The 17,048-nt window shown below is 41.8% G+C and overlaps 1 protein-coding gene across 1 annotated transcript in view; it reads left to right on the top strand.

Annotated features, from left to right (window-relative positions):
- The window catches only part of CGNL1 (cingulin like 1), a 155,764-nt gene that overhangs the window by 66,332 nt on the left and 72,384 nt on the right, over positions 1 to 17,048 (top strand). Inside the window, exons 5-7 of the mRNA XM_058665791.1 lie at positions 6,612 to 6,713; positions 7,330 to 7,478; positions 9,242 to 9,377. Of these exons, the coding sequence (XP_058521774.1) occupies positions 6,612 to 6,713; positions 7,330 to 7,478; positions 9,242 to 9,377 (387 nt within the window). The remainder of the gene's footprint in view (positions 1 to 6,611; positions 6,714 to 7,329; positions 7,479 to 9,241; positions 9,378 to 17,048) is intronic.

The raw sequence follows: 17,048 nt of genomic DNA, 5'->3' as shown, positions 1-17,048 counted from the left end.
AGACCTCTATACTTGGAGAAGTTCGTCCCTTCTTGTAGCTTCTGGAGAGAGAGGTGAGCTTAGAAGAAGAGAGAGCAGTTAAGCTGCTGGTGAGGCAAGAGGGAGATAAGAACTCAGGCTCCAGCTCTCATCACACTGCTGGGACTCGCATCCCCCACTGTTTTCTTTCTCCTCCTGTTTTCTAAATTGGAGTCTTAGCCAAGGTTCTGGAGTTTTATGGTGTCTGTTTTAAGTGAAGACTTAGGAAAGGATGCTGAGACCATATTGGAAAACGGCAAAGCAGGTCGAGTTTTCTTTTGAGAAAGGGTAATTTTCTTCACTGGGTTGGCTTTAGGTTGCTAAGATGGATTGTTTTCATTTTCCTGAAGGAGATTGGAAGTGCTGTGTGTTGGTTGACTGTTGGGTTCTTATTCCCTTCACGGGTGCAGATGGGGAAAGTGCCTCATTTCAAGTTTGTCAAACTCCTCTTGCACCTGGAGTCAGAGACTGTTGAGCCAAGACATTGCCTTTTGTAACTTTGATTCCTGCTTTTATTGCTTCCTCTCTCTTGTATTTTTATTACCAGTTTCCTGGGTAATTTTAGCCAAATGGTTTTTGAGAGAATCATCCACTCTTTATTTTCATGGAAGAAAAACATCTCTCAAGATCCATGAACATTCATACTCTGTAATTGTACACTGAATGAGGGATTAAAAAAATCTCATTAGCAGTTAAGAAGCAATAATCGCTCCTGTCATGAAAGTTCTATGACAAATATGTGCGCAAAAGAACACTAAGACAATGGCCTTGGGTATCATGTTCTAAGACAGAGGAGTCTGCAGCAAATGTCTTTTCAAAAATTTTTTTATTTGTTATAACTTTCATATAGTAAATTGCACAAATCTGTACTGGATCATGAATTTTTAAAAAGGGATTCATTTGAATATCAGGTTTACGGAGAAAGGGAGAGATAAACAATGACACCTTCCTTCTGTTGTTTCCTGTAGTCCAGATGGCCACGATGGCCAGAGTTGGGCCTGGTTAAAGCCACGAGCCTCTTCCAGGTCTCCCAGGTGGGAGGCCAGGACCCAAACACTCAGGCATCTTTGCTGTCTATTATCAGGGAGCTGGATTGGAAATGGATTTGGATTGAACATAACCTGGCATCTTCTGTATGGGATGCTGGCAACACATTTAGTGGTTTCACCTGCTATACCACAATGCCAGCCCTAATTCCTGATTTGTGTTCAGCCAAGATACAGGACACTCCCAGCACCCAGATGCCTGTGCTCTTTCTAGCCAGTTATGTTCCTTTGCGAGGCAATCAGAGTCTCATTTCTTCACCTAGATTAGTTTTACCATTCTTGAATTTTGCATGAATCAAATACTAAAAATATCTTTTGAATGTCTAGCTTCATTTTCCCAATATTAATAAACAAATTTCGTTAGTGATGTGTAAATAGCTATTTAAAATTTTAATGATCTATTTTAAAAGCTCATTTCAAATACAGAGTTCTATGGAGAGGGAGGGACAGAAGGAGAAAGGTCTTTTGTCTGTTGGTTCACTCTCCAGGTGGTTGTAACATTTGGGGCTGGGTCAGGCTAAAACCAAGAGCCAGAAGCTGCTTTGGGTTTCATACATGGATACAGGGACCCAAGCACTTGGGCCATCTTCTGCTGCTTTCCTAGGAGCATTATCAAGGAGCTGGATTGAAACTTGAGCAGGTGGGTTTCGAACCAGCACCTATATGGAATGCCAGTGCTGCAAGTAGTAGCGTAACCTGTTAAGCCACTATGTCAATCCTAGCTATTATTTTTTTTTTCTTTGTATGAAAGTACCATGGTAGATACAGTTGATGGACACTTCCAATTTTTGGCTATTAGGAATAAAGCCAAGTACTAATGTTCATGAACTACATTAATTTCTCTTGAGTTTATATACCTAGGAATAAAGTTGTCAACTCTTAAATTAGGCATATGTTTAGTTCTTAAATTCTACCGAATGATGTTAAAAGTGCCAGCCATTCACTGCCAAGGTCAGCTATTCTATTCTCTAACTCTCAGACTTTCTGTTTTATTACATTAATCTACTCCTGTTTATTTGCACTGATACTGTAAGTTTGAAAGCCTCAAATTTGGTAGTAAGTCTTTGAATCTGGTAATGAATGTCTTTCAACTCTATTCTTTAAGATGATCTTGGCTCTTCTAGGTCTTTAACTTTTCCATATGGAAAATCAGGTTGTTGATTTTCATCAAGAACAAGATGAAAAATGCCCCCAGGAATTTTGATTGGGATGACAATAAATAGGTGGCTAAATTTAGTGAAACTGATATTTTGTCATTATTGATAGTCATGTTCATGAATGTGAGATTCTTTCATACTTATTTGTGAGTGCAACTTCTTATGGCCATGTTTCTACATGCGTCTTCCGTTTGGATTTAGTCCCTCCACCTTGAATTCCTTTCTTATTTTCTTTGTACCTGCGTTTTCTTCCAGCTTGCATAACTTTTCTGTTAGATCCTGAAGTACTTCTCTGTTCCCTATGGATTCTGGCATTGTTGTTTGAGAATGTCTTTCATCCCTACTTTATGCTTGGAGGGACCCTGGTTTGGGAAGTAGTATTTTGTTTGAGAACTTCAAAGACATTATTAGCTTGTCTTTTGGTAGCCATTGTACTTAGTGTTGGTCTCCTGAAAGCGCTACCAATTTTTTTTTTTTTTTGGCTTTTTGTGTTATCTTTGCTAATTTGGTATTTTTCTTTTTAAACTTTAGAAGTTTGAGCATCATGTGCCTAATTGAGGTTTTCCTTGTATTTATTGCAGGGCTTGCTGAGTTCCTGGTTGTCAATGTTCAACAGATTGACCAATTTGTGGTTGTTTATTTCTTAAAGTAACTTCTTTCCCATTCTCTCCAAGCTCTTCTCAGATTCCAATCACTTGTATCTGAGAAGTCTTTGTGATTTGCCTCTTGTCTTTTATACTTCATTCTGTGTGTGGTTATGGCTTTGATGTATTAGCTATTCTGGATACTTTCAAATTCATTAATTTTGTTTTTTAAAAAGCTGTATCAGTCTTTGATTCTTTTGAAATGTCATTGAAAAGAGCAGTTTTTTGTTCTTCCAACAGAGTTCTTAGATTTCAGATAATTGTGTTTGCTGTTCTACAATACTCAGCTGTATGTTTATTGAATCTAATAATAATCCTCTTTTTATTCATATTGTCTAATTTTTTCTAAAAACTAGAGCTGGCATCATGACATGGCTAGTTAACTTGCCACCTGTATGCTGGACATCTCACATGGGTGCCAGTTTCAGTTCTGGCTGCTCCACTTCTGATCCAATTCCTCTTGCCAGTATACCTGAGAAAGACCATGGGGCTGGTACTTTGGCATAGTGGGTAAAACTGCTTCCTATGGCTTTGGCATCCCATTGGGCATGGGTTCAAGTCCCAGCTGCTTCACTTTTGATTCAGCTCCCTACTAATGCACCTGGAAAAACAGCAGAGATTTGGGCCTACGTGGGAGACCCAAAGGAAGCCCGTAGCTCCTTGCATTGGCCTAGGCCAGCCATGGCTGTTTTGGTCATTGCAGGAATGAAGGCAGATGGAAGATCTCTCATTCCCTGTCTCTGCGTGACGCTGCCTTTCAAATAAACAATAAATTCAAAATATATTTTTGTAGTTGTTTTAAAATCTTATCTGCTGTCTGCAGTGTTTGAGTCATCTCTGTTTCTACTGTTTATTTTATGCATTGATTATTGGTCAGTTTTGCCTGCTAAAACATTGTGTACTATATATTGTGGGTAACAAGTAATGCATGTCCTAGGCTGAGATGTCACTTATTGAATGGTGTGTATTGTTCTGACAGTCAATTAAATTACTTGCAGATCTCCATGATTCTGAATACTTGGTGCTTGAGGCATTGTTAGTGTTATGTTTTGTATGTTTTTGCCTTTACTAAGTGGGAGGGCCTGCATTCCTTTCTTGAATTTCACATGAATGCCAGGGTGGTCTGTGGAGGTTTCACTCTTTTGACTGTGCTGGAACCCTACTATCTCCTGAGCATGTGTAAGCTGTGAATCTTTTGTTGGAATCTTTGCCTTTTGGAAATATGTCTTTGTTGGCCTCTTAGATTCTTACCCCATTCATATATAGTTTAGGAATCATCTATGAATATAATAATCCTCCCCCCCCCCCAGGATTTTGGATCTTTTTCTATAAAGCTGTCTGGTCTTTGGCATCATACCCTGAAATTCCTGCTTGTCTACTCTGCTTCCTCCAACAGGGATTTGGTCACTGTCTATTTTGGACCCTCTTTGCCTTTAAATTAGTGGGAGTTATCTTTTTAAAGCAAAATTGGAATACATAGAAAACTCCTCAGCTGTCCTGTTCCCACACGTGCCTTCCACCTGTATTAGCATCCTGCAGGTCGGTGTAATGTTGTGACAATCAGTGGCTCTTCCCCAACCCAGTCATTGTCACCTAAGCCTGTGGTTTACATTAGGGTTCACTGTTGGTGTTGTATAGGTCATGAATTGTGACCACTTAATGATATACTCACCATAGTGGAGTCACACCTAGCAGTTTCACTGCCCTAAAAATCCTCATTGTGTGGTTTATTTGTGCTCTTGCCCTTAAATCTTAGCAACTAGCAATCTATTTTTTTTCTTTTATCATTTTGTCTTTTCCATTGCAGCATGTGTTTGGAATCATGAGTATATAGCCTTTCCATCTTGGCTTCTTTCACTACGTAATATTCTGTTTTCTGAAGTACCGCAGTTTGTCCATTAACCTTCTAAGGACATTGTAGTTACCTCCAAGTCTTGTCAATTACAAATCCAATGTTATAAACGTCCCTGTAGATATCAGTTTTTTTTTTTCCTACTTGGGTACACACCAAGGAGTGTAACTGCTGGGTGGTGTAGTAGGAACATGGTTGGCTTTGTGAGAAACTGCCAAACCTCCAAAGTGACTGTCCCAGTTTGCATTCCCACAAACAATGAATGAAAGTTCCTATTGCTCTACATTCCTGCCAACATTTGGTGTTTTCAGTATTTTGGATGTTGGCCAGTCTGATGGATGTGTCATTGTATCAGATGGTTTTAATTTGCAGTTTCATGATGGCATTATTTGGGCTTTTAAAACTTTATTGTGCAGTGGTTTGAAAATGGAGTCAGGAAGAACCCTGGTGAATTCAAGTTAACCTATGTAATTCTCCCTGTAAGATTTATAACCCTGTTTTTTTTTAAAGCCTGCAAATGATTGTTTAGGTATGTTATTCTTCATAGTGGTTTTTTTTTTTTTCCGTGACAACTGTTATCAGTTACTCTACTATGACAGAGCCAGAATTCAAATAGTGATTTATTGAAATTTTATTGACAAAGGAGATGTTTGGGGCTCTGTACATAGGGATACATTATCAAAGGTTCCTAATATGTTAAATACTTCTTATAAGAATCCCATAGGCACTCTTAAAAAATCCCAAGGTTGGGCCCGGCGGCGTGGCCTAGTGGCTAAAGTCCTTGCCTTGAACGCCCCGGGATCCCATATGGGCGCCGGTTCTAATCCCGGCAGCTCCACTTCCCATCCAGCTCCCTGCTTGTGGCCTGGGAAAGCAGTTGAGGATGGCCCAATGCTTTGGGACCCTGCACCTGTGTGGGAGACCTGGAAGAGGTTTCTGGTTCCCGGCATCGGATCGGCGAGCACTGGCCGTTGCAGCTCACTTGGGGAGTGAATCATCGGAGGGAAGATCTTCCTCTCTGTCTCTCCTCCTCTCTGTATATCTGACTTTGTAATAAAATAAATAAATCTTAAAAAAAAAAATCCCAAGGTTAAGCTGTTCTGTCTTTAAATTGGATAAAAAATGTCTTTCATCAATTTATTCAGAATGATTCCATTACTGTTGTTTTTCTTTAACTATTGATTTCTGCAGCCTCTAATCTAGAGTTTATTGTAAAAAGTTTAAAATTTTAAGATTTTTGTTTGAAGATTTATTCAGTATTTTTATTGAAAGGCAGATATACAGAGAGAAGGAGAGAGAGAGAGAGGGAAGCCCTTCTGTCCATTGATTGTCCCCAAGTGGCCGCAACAGCCAGAGCTGAGCCAATCTGAAGCCTCTTCCGGGTCTCCCACGCGGATGCAGGGTCCCAAAGCTTTGGCCCATCCTCCGCTGCTTTCCCAGGCCACAAGCAGGGAGCTGGATGGGAAGTGGGGCCACTGGGACAGGAATCAGTGCCCACATGGGATCCTGGTAGATGCAAGATGAGGACTTTAGCCACTAGGTTACTGCACTGGGCCCAAGTTTTAAGATTTCAAAGTTTAGGATACAGCATAGTTCAACAATTTCATCATTATTCAAGCTTTTGTTACATTGGACTGATGTTGAGATAACTGGTGAGGTTAGAGGAAGATACTGGTGTGTTAGAGGAAGATACTGTAAAATAAAATTTGCTGGAGTCCCAAATGGGTCAGTATGATTAATATTGCTGCAAAATTGGGGGAAGGGTCTCTACAGGGATTGACATTCAACTTAGATCTGAAGATGTTTAGTTTATACTTCATTTGTTTGTATTTCGGGTGAAGAAATGAAAACATCTTGAACATTTATGATAGGATATCTTTGCAAACGATTCTAGGCCTCGAATTCCTCATCTGAAGTCAGAGATCTGTTGGAGCAGAGAAACAAGCTGAGCTTGGAAGTGGCTGAGCTTCAGAGACAGCTTCAGCTGGAAATCAAGGTATCTGGCTTTTCTTTTACGTTTTATTCATTTCCACCTTGGTTGATAAGGAATATTTTAAGCACATTGGGATGCCCAAGGGAGTGAAAATCAGTTTCTTTTTTCTCTCTCTCTGAAGAAACATTCATTCCTCTCATCACAGAGTAAATTCCTATGTGTTTGCTGCTATCTGAATGAAGTAAAGTATATGCTGTCAGACTCAAGTGGGCCAGTCCGAAATTTAATAAATGCCTAGTATGTAAAACATCTGAACTAAGTAATAGGAATGACACAACGAAGTTTAGCTTTGGGGGTGTCCTTCCTTTAGAAGTATTAGATTCATTCAACATAAATATTTAGTATGTTCACAAATTTAATTATGTAGTTTCATTATGTCTTTTCCTATACAGTAAACTGTAAAATAATCACAGATCTTTAAAACTGTATCAACATAGCATTATTAACCCCTGATTGATACCTTTGTGTAAATCAAAGTTTCACGAAACTGTGTATTTGCAACAATGATTATTTTTAGTAAAGTGAACTCAAAGATAAAATGTATTAACATTTAGCAGTAGGTTTCTGTGGGATTATGTTAATGTATGGTACAGATGCATGAAAAGTCACTCTATGTTAGAACCAACAGAACATCAAAGAGGAGAGAGAGCGGATGAGAGTGGAGTTAGAGGAGTTGCGGAGCCAACACGACAGCAAGGTGAAGGAGAATTCTGCCTTGCAACAGCGACTGGAAGAAAGTGAAGGGGAGCTCCGGAAGAACTTGGAGGAGTAAGTGTCGGGTAAAGCATCTGATAATCTTCTAGGTTCTGCGATTGTGTGCTGCCAGAGCCTTCCACATATTCAGAGAGGTGGCTGGCTCTGCCTTTTCCCCCTCTCATCCTTGCAAAATTATAGAGCTGGTGATGCATGAAGGCTGGTACAGCAGGAAAGCTCATGAGTGTGAACATTCTTTGTATATCTGGAAATATGTTTTGTAATGTTTTTGCTCGCAAGATGAATCTCGGAGCAGGTAACAGTGAGTGGAAGTATCTGGAGAGACTCCTGTGTAGAAGAGCTGGACTCACTAAAACAGATTCTCTGAAAAGCATGTGTTGCAACGTCTCCAGCTTATTCTGGCTTGTGAACTTTAGAACTGCTTTCAGGTCTTTCACAGGGGTTCAGGGGCCCAAGGACTTGCCCATCTTCCACTGCCTTCCCAAATTACAAGCAGGAAGCTGGATCAGAATTAGAGCAGCCAAACTGGTGCCCAAATGGGATGCTGATGCTTGAAGGTGGAGGATTAGCATGTTGACAGTGCTGGCCCTATCTGTATGTATCTTAAACCTAGAGAAGGAAAGTCAAGTCTGGCATGGCTCTGCAGTTATGTTGTGTTAAGATCTGCTGCTAAAAGATCTCAGAGCTAGTCTTGGGGAGCAGGTGTTTAACAATCCCATGTCAGAATACCTGGGTGTGATATCCTGCTCAAACCCAGGACTCCAGCTTCTCACCAACACAGACCCTGGGAGGTAATGGTGTTGGTTCAAGTAATTGGGTTCCTTTCATCTTTGTAGGAGACCTACAATGAGTTTCAGGCTCCTAGTTCTGACTGCAGTTGGCCTTGGCTACTGTAGGTGTTTGGGCAGTGAACCCATAGATGGGAGCTTGCGCTCTCTGCCTCTTAAATGAATACATTAAAAAAAAAATAAAATCAAGATCTTAAAATGTATGATAAAATTCTGTGAACATGAAAGAAGCCTTAAGTGAAAGATTAAGCTTAAGTGAAGTCAAGAAGGAAATTCAAGAAAATGAGGACATTATCTAATAAAGGCATTTGGTTGCCTTTATAATTCTGATGGGTTTTTTTTTTTTTTGCTTTTAAAACAAATGACTGTAAATTCAGAAGCTAGAAAAAAAAAATCAGGAAACATAGGGAATAATAAAGACTTGACAAAATAAATAGGTGCCATGATTATGAGCGTGGGTTAGAGCAGAGGTTTGCCAACTGTCTGTCAGATGATGATGATGATTTTAAAGTTTGCAGATCATATAGTCCTTGCCATAACCATTCAACTGTGCCATTTTGTTGTGAAAAGGACTGTATATATACATGCATGCACATGATGTGTTCCAGTAAAATTTTATTTACCAAAGCAACCATGAACTAGATTGGCCTCTACCACATTAATTGCCTCTCCCACTATAGTGTAAGGTGGAGTGGTTTTAGTGGGGGCGACTCAATGCAGTTGCTTTTGTCATCTGTGTCCACATTCTGGTACCATAGGTCTTCTTTTACAGAGAAACGTGTCTCTGTGTAGCCTTCCCCAATTCACTGATTTGAGTGCTCGCTTGTTGGGTGAATTTGACCAGAACCCGAGCTCTTACCAGTGCGTTTCCAGGTTGGTGTTGGCTTGTTTTGTGCAGTGCAGAGAATGAACAGGCTCCTTGTAGCTTTGTTTAGATGGCTTGGTGAGCGCCTCTGGAGGTCTGGAATTGGACGGGAAGGGAAGGAGTAGGGCCTAGGAGCATCTCTGACGTACTTGCTTCCCTGCCAGGCTGTTTCAGGTGAAGATGGAACGCGAACAGCACGAGACGGAGATCCGGGATCTCCAGGACCAGCTCTCAGAGATGCATGATGAACTGGACAGTGCGAAACAATCCGGGGACAGGGAGAAGGGGGCTCTGATTGAGGTAAGGGGAGGGGCTGGGGTATGAACGGCCCTTTTCTTCCTTCTGGACTTGTGATTGGAATCTGCAAGAGCACTGTGTGTCATACTTGTTACACATTGTTTTAAGGACGTTTTTAGCCCTACAGAAAGTGGAAAGACTTGTCTAACCCACATAGACAGTTAAGCTGCATTCAGCAGTTGGCACTCTTTCCTTCCTCCTTTCCTTTTCTTATTTTTGTTTATGTTCTGTATCATTTTTAAGATAAATTACATCATGCCTCAAATTGTCAGGATGCACATTTGTAAAATTGGGAAATTTGCTTACATAGCCACAATAACATCATCAAACCTTAAAAGTGAATCACTGCTGTAATATATAATAATTTTAACACAGTGATTATTCTGAATTTTCCAGTTGTCCCCTAAGTTTGTTTTTATAGTGTTTCCCCCCGCCCCCCACCTTAAGACAGACTCCAACCAGGAATTGCATTCTATCCTTGTTGAGTTGATTTTACTGTCCTGCCCACCACCAACCACTCTTGGCTCCTTGCATTTCTCGTCTGTTGACCTTCTGTGGAGACCAGGCCAATGCCCTGTCTTCTGGATTTGTCTGCTTGTCTCCTTGTGGAGGCCGTTGACTTGCTCTGTTATCTGCATGCGTTTCTAGTGAAATAGGAAATTAGATCTAAATATTAACAGTCAGGCTAAGCTTTGAGGCCAAAATATTCGATAAGGGTTTAGTTTGCAGAAGAATATTGGGAAGACTAAGAGTGTGTGAGTGCTCATAGGGTACTTGTCACAGGTTCCTTTGGGTTTGCTGCAGGAGTGGCCCAGCACTGTATCTGGTATATAAGGGGCCTTCCAAATGCTTGGGAGAACAATGGAATTCAAAACATACTTGTTTAGATATAAAAGTTTTTTGAGATCCCTGCAGGATTTTGTGATAATGCATGTTGCCATGAGCTTTTAGGAAACCCGGTGTACATAGCCACTACTGCAGTGCTGGGAGGGATACAGATAATGCACATTCGGTGGATGGTTGAGGGGGTTCACAGTGCGTAAGAGAATGAAGGAATGAATACATGTATTTGGTATGTACAGTCTGCCCACCTGGCTTTTGCCTGTAGGAACTCTCAGATATTTCCCTCTTAATAGTGTATGAGTTGGTGGATCAGGCTGGCTCGTTCTCTGCTGAGCATTTATTACAAGGTTTGCCAAATACCTTTACTGTCTCTCCGCTGGATAAGATTACTACACCCTTGCTAAATGTTTAGAAAGCAGGCACATTGGCTCTGAGTGTCCTTTTTTGTTTGTTTGTTTGGGAATGTAAATATAATCAAGCATCAGAGAAAGATAAAACTTGTATCCCTATATTCAAATTTAGATGTTTGCTGTTTATTGTAACATTATCACCATGTGTAGTTTTGAAACATATTTATAAGATTGAATTTGTAGGAATAAACAAATAAGTGGTAGACAATTTAGATCAAAGCCCTCTCAGATTCTGCTCCCCACCCAGGAAAATAAAGGACCCCTGTTAGTATTTAATTTTCTCTTGCTTCCTACTTAGCACTTAAATGTTTTCTTTGCCCCTTTCCTGCCCTTCAGTTCCTGGAGCTGCCTGTTGAGTCTTAGATAACTGTCTTCTCACTCCCTCCCCTGTTTAGTTTTGAGATAATTCTCTGGGAGGGACTTGAGTTCTTTCTCTGTAGATCTTGGAATTCTCCCTATGATTTGGCAGGAGTTGAGGGCTGAGTGCCTGTGACTGCACAACATGGGAGTACTCATGAATTCACTTTCCCCATGGGCAGAGAAGGTAACTCTTTGTCCCACGGTCTGAAAAGTGTTATTTACTTTCTGTTTTCGTTTTGTTTGAAAGACAAAGAGCAATCAAGAGCTTCTTTCATTAGTTTCACTCCCCAAATGCCTCTAACAGCTATAGTTGGGTCAGGCTGTAGCCAGAAGCCTAGAACTCATTCCAGGTCTCCCATGTGCTTGAGCTGTCCTCTGCTGGGTACACATTAGCAGGAAAATTCATCAGAAATAGTCAGGAGTTTACCCCAGGCACTCTGATAGTGGATGTGGGTCTGTTAACTGTTGCACCCAACACCTGCCCCTCTGTTGCTACGTGGACCTCTATTCCTAATGTCTCAGGATTATTGTTTACTACCTTGTATATCTCCATTTATCAAACAATTCCTTTTAAAAACCACCACAGTCATGGTGTTTCACTACTTTGTGTGTCCCAAGGTTTTTTCAGGGCTTAGAATGAAAGACATATTAGAATGGACTATGAAAATACATGTACTTATCATTCAAATACTATTAAAGTAGCAGGAAATGAAATGTACAATTGTGTATTTGGTTTTTTTTTTAATATTTATTTTATTTTTACTGGAAAGTCAGATATACAGAGAGGAGGAGAGACAGAGAGAAAGATCCTTCGTCTGATGATTCACTCCCCAAGTGAGCCGCAACGGGCTGGTGCTGCTCCGATCCGAAGCCAGGATCCAGGAACTTCTTCCAGGTCTTCCACATGGATGCAGAGCCCCAAGGCTTTGAGCCGTCCTCGATTGCTTTCCCAGATCACAAGCAGGGAGCTGGATGGGAAGTAGGGCCGCCAGGATTAGAACCAGCGCCCATATGGGATCCTCGCGTGCCCAAGGCAAGGACTTTAGCCGTTAGGCCATGGCACCGGACCCTACAATTGTGTATTTGAAAAGCAGAGATACAGGAAAGAGATAGAGAGCCACTGACTATGAATGATACTGGCATTCCATGTAGGCACCAGTTCAAGTCCTGGCTGCTCCACTTCTGATCCAGCTCCCTGCTAATGTGCCTGGGAAGGCAGCAGAAGATGGCCCAAGTAGAAGACTCTCTGTGTTCCTGACTTTGGCCTGGCCCAGCCCTGGTCACTGTGGCCATTGGGGAATGAACCTGTAGATGGAAGAATGGCTTTTTCTTTCTTTCTCTGTCTCTCTTTCTCTCTCTCTCTGTCTGCCTTTCCTTTTCTCATCACTCCACCTTTCAAATGAATACATCTCTAAAAAGAAAGAAACCAAAAAAGGGACAGATATCTCTCATCTGCTAGTTAATTCCCTACATCTCCAAATAGCCAGGGCTAGGTCAGGCTGAAGCCAGCAGCCAAGGACTCTACCTGAATTTTCCATGAGGGTTACAGGGACCCAAGCACTTTAGCCATAACTGCTGCCTCCCAAGGTATGTGTTAGCAGGAAGCCGAATAGGAAACAGAACAGTCCCTAAATCCAGGAATTCTGATGGTTGTGGTATATTACGCAGCTCTTTATGTATTTTTAGTTTAGTTTGTTTTTTTTTTTAAGTGAGGGTTGACACACACAGATTTTAGTAATACCTGAACAACTGTTTTTAGTTCTAGGTTTTCGGTTACCCTCCAAGTCAATTGAGAGATTGTATCTATATAGAAAGTGAAGTCCCAGTGTCCCTATGGTTTTGAAAACCTGTGTTTAAAAGTTAATGTATCAGAAACATTTTCCTACTAAGCTTTACAGCATTTATACTGTTTTTCTTTAAAGTTTTATTCATTTTTATTTGAAAGGCAGATTTTACAGATAGAAACAGAGAGAAAGTTCCATCTGTTGGTTTATTGCCTAAATGGCGACAATGGTCAGAGCTTGGACAATCTGAATGCAAGAGCCAGGCGTTTCTTCTGGGCCTCTCATATGGGTAGAGGGGTCCAACAATTTGAGTCATCCTCTGCTGCTTGCCCAGACCACAAACAGAGAACTAGAATGGAAGTGGAGCAGCCAGGACTTGAACCAGTGTCCAAATGGGATGCTGGCATCACAGAGGATTAGTTTGCTATGACACTATCTTGACCCCTATATTTAATTTTTAAAGGTGACAAACCATATATAATACATGTAACTTGTTTTTGCAATTATGAAAAAACAGTGATTGTTTCACATGTGCCCTTTTACGGCTTGAAAAGCGTTTCATACGTAAGAGTGTCCAAAAATGATGTTGCTGAGCAGTTTATGGATTCCAAGAAAAGTGAATAACTAATTTCAGTATTTAAGTTACTTTTAAAATGTCACCGTTTATTCCCCCCAGCTGCCTTTTATTTTAAAGACTATTTGGATTTGAAAGGTAGAGTGAGAGAGACCTTTACCCACGGGCTCACTACCCAAATGCCTATAATATCCAAATGCAGGGTTAGTTGAATCAGGATCCAGGAATTCGATGCAAGTCACCCACTTGGTGGCTGGGGACTCAAACTCTTGCTCCATCATCTGCTTTCCCAGGTGCTTTAGTAGGAGATTGAATGGCAAGTAGAGCAGCCGGGACTTGAATGGGCACCCCAGCTTAGGGTGCTGGCACTGCAAGTGCCAGTTTATCCCACAATGCCACATACCTGCCCCACTTTCCACCCCCCCCCACACTTTTTTTTTTGCCTGTGTAAACATGCTTTATACTGTGTATGTTAACATGACGCTCTTGAGTGAATGGTTGATTTATTTGTATTGGTCAGTAGGTTACGGTTAGGGCCGGATGAGGTAAGGCAGAAGGGAGGCTGATAGTGAGATGTTGGGTAATAAGAAACAGAGCCCATCTTTTTCTCAGGATGTTGCTGGTATTGCTGGGTTCCCGGTTGTTTCCTTTTTCTCCGTGTGGGTCCGGTGATACCCGCTGCCCTTCTGAAGGAGTGAGTTAAGAGGAACAGGTAGTTTCTCTAGGCCAGAGTCTTTTCCTCTCTGGAAATTGTCTTCACAGCTTTGATCAGTTTCCTTTCCCATGTCAGCAACACTGTATAACAAGACATAAGGTTTCCGCATCAGGAATAAGAGACCTCATGTCCTTGTCACTTTCAGCCTATTCTTCACATCTTAATGAGAAGTGGTCTGTGGGAATTTGATAACCGAGGATAGCTGTGCGCCAAGTTTTCCCCTGAGAACAAATGTTCTGATCACTTCAGTTTTGGGAAGTTTGAAGACCTAAGGGCCTGTGTTTTGTGAAGCCTTCAGCATGGGCCAGATTTTTGGTGGAATCTCCTTTAATGCTTCACATTTGTTTGGCTCGGAGCAAGTCCCTGACTTAGTCACATTTTTTTGGACAGGAAGAGGTTTATTAGAGCTTGTGCTTTGCAAAGCCATACAGTTCAGGGTAGGATGGTCCTGTTAGTTTGCAGGGGTACAGGCTGGCAGTGGCAGAGGGGCAGGGAGACAGGATCACGTGGGAGCTGGGAGTAGAGAATGCACAGGGAGGGTGTTCAGCTTATACAAGAGTCCTCCTATAAGACCTGTTCCTAGCCACCCAAGTCCTCCTGCCAGGCCCATTTCTGGGATGCCATGGTCAGATTGAAGTCTTCACCCTTAATCCCTCAACTGTCAACAGAGGGCTTTGAAGTGTAAATATCTCTGAGTTTGAGGGCCCATGTTCTTTTGCATCTATGATAGCCGCATGTGGGATCTCCAACAACATGAAGAGAATAAAATAGTAAAAACAAAACAAAACCAAGAAAAAAAAAAACGGGAAGGAAAGAAGAAATAGTTCAGAGGACCTTGTTTTCTACGCATAAGCCAAATGAATCAAGTGTTAAATCGACTGTCCAATGGATGTTTCTGAACAGTTATTTTTAAATCAAGTTGTGAAGGTGATGATCACAGAGCATGTTTGTATCTTCTGGTTTGTCTGCAAAGCTCTGCCTTCTGTTCTAGGGGCATAGGGTCAGCATGCAACATATCTTCACTGTGTGGAGTGGAGTTTTCTTAAAAATCAGAATGTGTTGTTTTTGAAATTTTTTGTTTATTTTAGAGACCATGTGAGAGAGAGGGGGAACACAGGAGTGAGTAACCCCATTCACCAGTTGACTCTTCTTCAAATGCCTCAAATGGTTTGGGCTGGCCTGGGGTTGAAGTCAGGTTCTGGGAACACAATCCAGGTTTCCCAGGTGGGTGGCAGGGGAATCCGATACGAGAGCCCTCACTACTGTCTGCTGCCTTAGAGTGTTCTGGAGCTGGCATCCAGCCTAGGTACTCCAGTATGGGATGAATGTGTCTTGTGTGGGACCCGCTGGGCTAAATCCCTGCCCCAGATGACATTTTCAATGGCAGCCTGTGGCCGTTCGGGTTGAGCCTCACTTGAGTCGAGGCTTTTTGTGGTTTCTGCCATGTCTTGGCCACTGTGCAGGTGCTTCTGGGTCCTGGACATCCACTGCTTGTGCCGTGGTGGTGATTGGGGAGAGAGTCTGTGTGCAAGTCTTCACCGTAGCAGCCTATTACCTTCACTGTGGAATTTCTGGCCATTCTATAAATTTTCATTAAGAAGCAACTGAAAATATGGCTCTCGCCAGCAATGCACTGCCCTTCCCAGGCCATCCTTTCAGGAAAGCAGTGTAGCATTCTGTTAACGTATGTTCCTAGAAGACCTTTTATTGACCCTCTTCAGTGAAGATGAGTCTGAAATGGCTATACTGTATGGCTTCGGTGAAGTGTTTGTAAACAGAAGGGGATCCAGATCTGTTTTCTGCATGTTGAGATGGAGCAGCTGTGAACACCTTTCTTGGGACAGCTGAGTTGCCATGTGGACCATCAGGGTGACTGCTGTTAGGATGGCCGCTGTCCTACTGACAGCCCTTCCCAGGAGGTACTTCCTTTTTCTGATTTTTTTCTTTTCTTTTCTGATTTTTTTCAACCTCTCTGGTCACGGTTCTCCGCTTTACTTAAGAGCCCCACCTCCTTAAGGCACCTGCAGTCAAATCCAGTGTGCTTTGCCATTGGCATCTAACAGATAATCTTTTGTTCTTTGGCTGCTGCTTTGTGGTTTTGTGGTCGGGTGGTGGTGGCCGGATGGTGAGGAGGAAGGCCATTGGGATCCAATCCAGATGCCATCATAGGCAGGTTAGTGTCTTAGACTTCCAGTATTTTTCTTTTTGATTTTACGAAGAATAGTAGTATTCAGCTTCTTGGATCATCATCTCCTTGGATTTTTGGAAATGATTAAACCAATTCTTACTATGCAGTAAGTACCACACATGGTCAGTTTTTCTAGCCCAACCCCCCTCATTCCTATTTATTCACACTAATTCTTTGTTTATCTCTTGGCTGCTTACCATGGCTGGAAATATTCTGAATGCATAGATTGTGAAAACATGATTTTTTTTTAAATAAGCAAAGTGTCCTTGTATTTTCTTTTGTTGGCATCTGCACAGAGGTGTTCATGTCTAACAAATGTTTACTTGTATTTTGGAGTTTATATATTTTCCTTGCCCTTCTTTAAGTTGAAATAAGTAAGCCTTAAGGCAATGGAATCAAGTTTTTGGAACCTCTTGTGCCTTTTGGGCTCTACATTGGAAAGCCTCAAGTCAAGGCAAGGTATAATCTGGTTGGATGTGTGTAGGTAGTCCAGTCACTTAAGCAATGGCCCAGCCAGAGATAACAGCATGCTGGTGTAGAATGGACCTTAAAATCCTGGGCAGGCAGGCGACAGTACACAAAGGCAGCACAAAGCACAGATAAATCTTGGAAAAGATAAGTGTGGGAAGAGGAACTGCTTGCCCTTCAAAACAATGCAGAAAAGTGTGAGAGTATAAGTAGGAAACACACGTCAGGCTTGCAAGGGCTGCCGTGCAGGAAGCTGCTAGAAGCCCTCCAAGGATAGCCCACAGCAGCAGTGATGGGGGATTGGGGAAGGGTCTTTCCTAAAAAGGACTGCC

The sequence above is a fragment of the Ochotona princeps genome, chromosome 6, assembly GCF_030435755.1.
Source record: "Ochotona princeps isolate mOchPri1 chromosome 6, mOchPri1.hap1, whole genome shotgun sequence".
Lineage (NCBI taxonomy): Eukaryota > Metazoa > Chordata > Mammalia > Lagomorpha > Ochotonidae > Ochotona > Ochotona princeps.
Note: the sequence above shows the minus strand (reverse complement) of the source record. Positions and strands in the feature narration are given on the sequence as shown.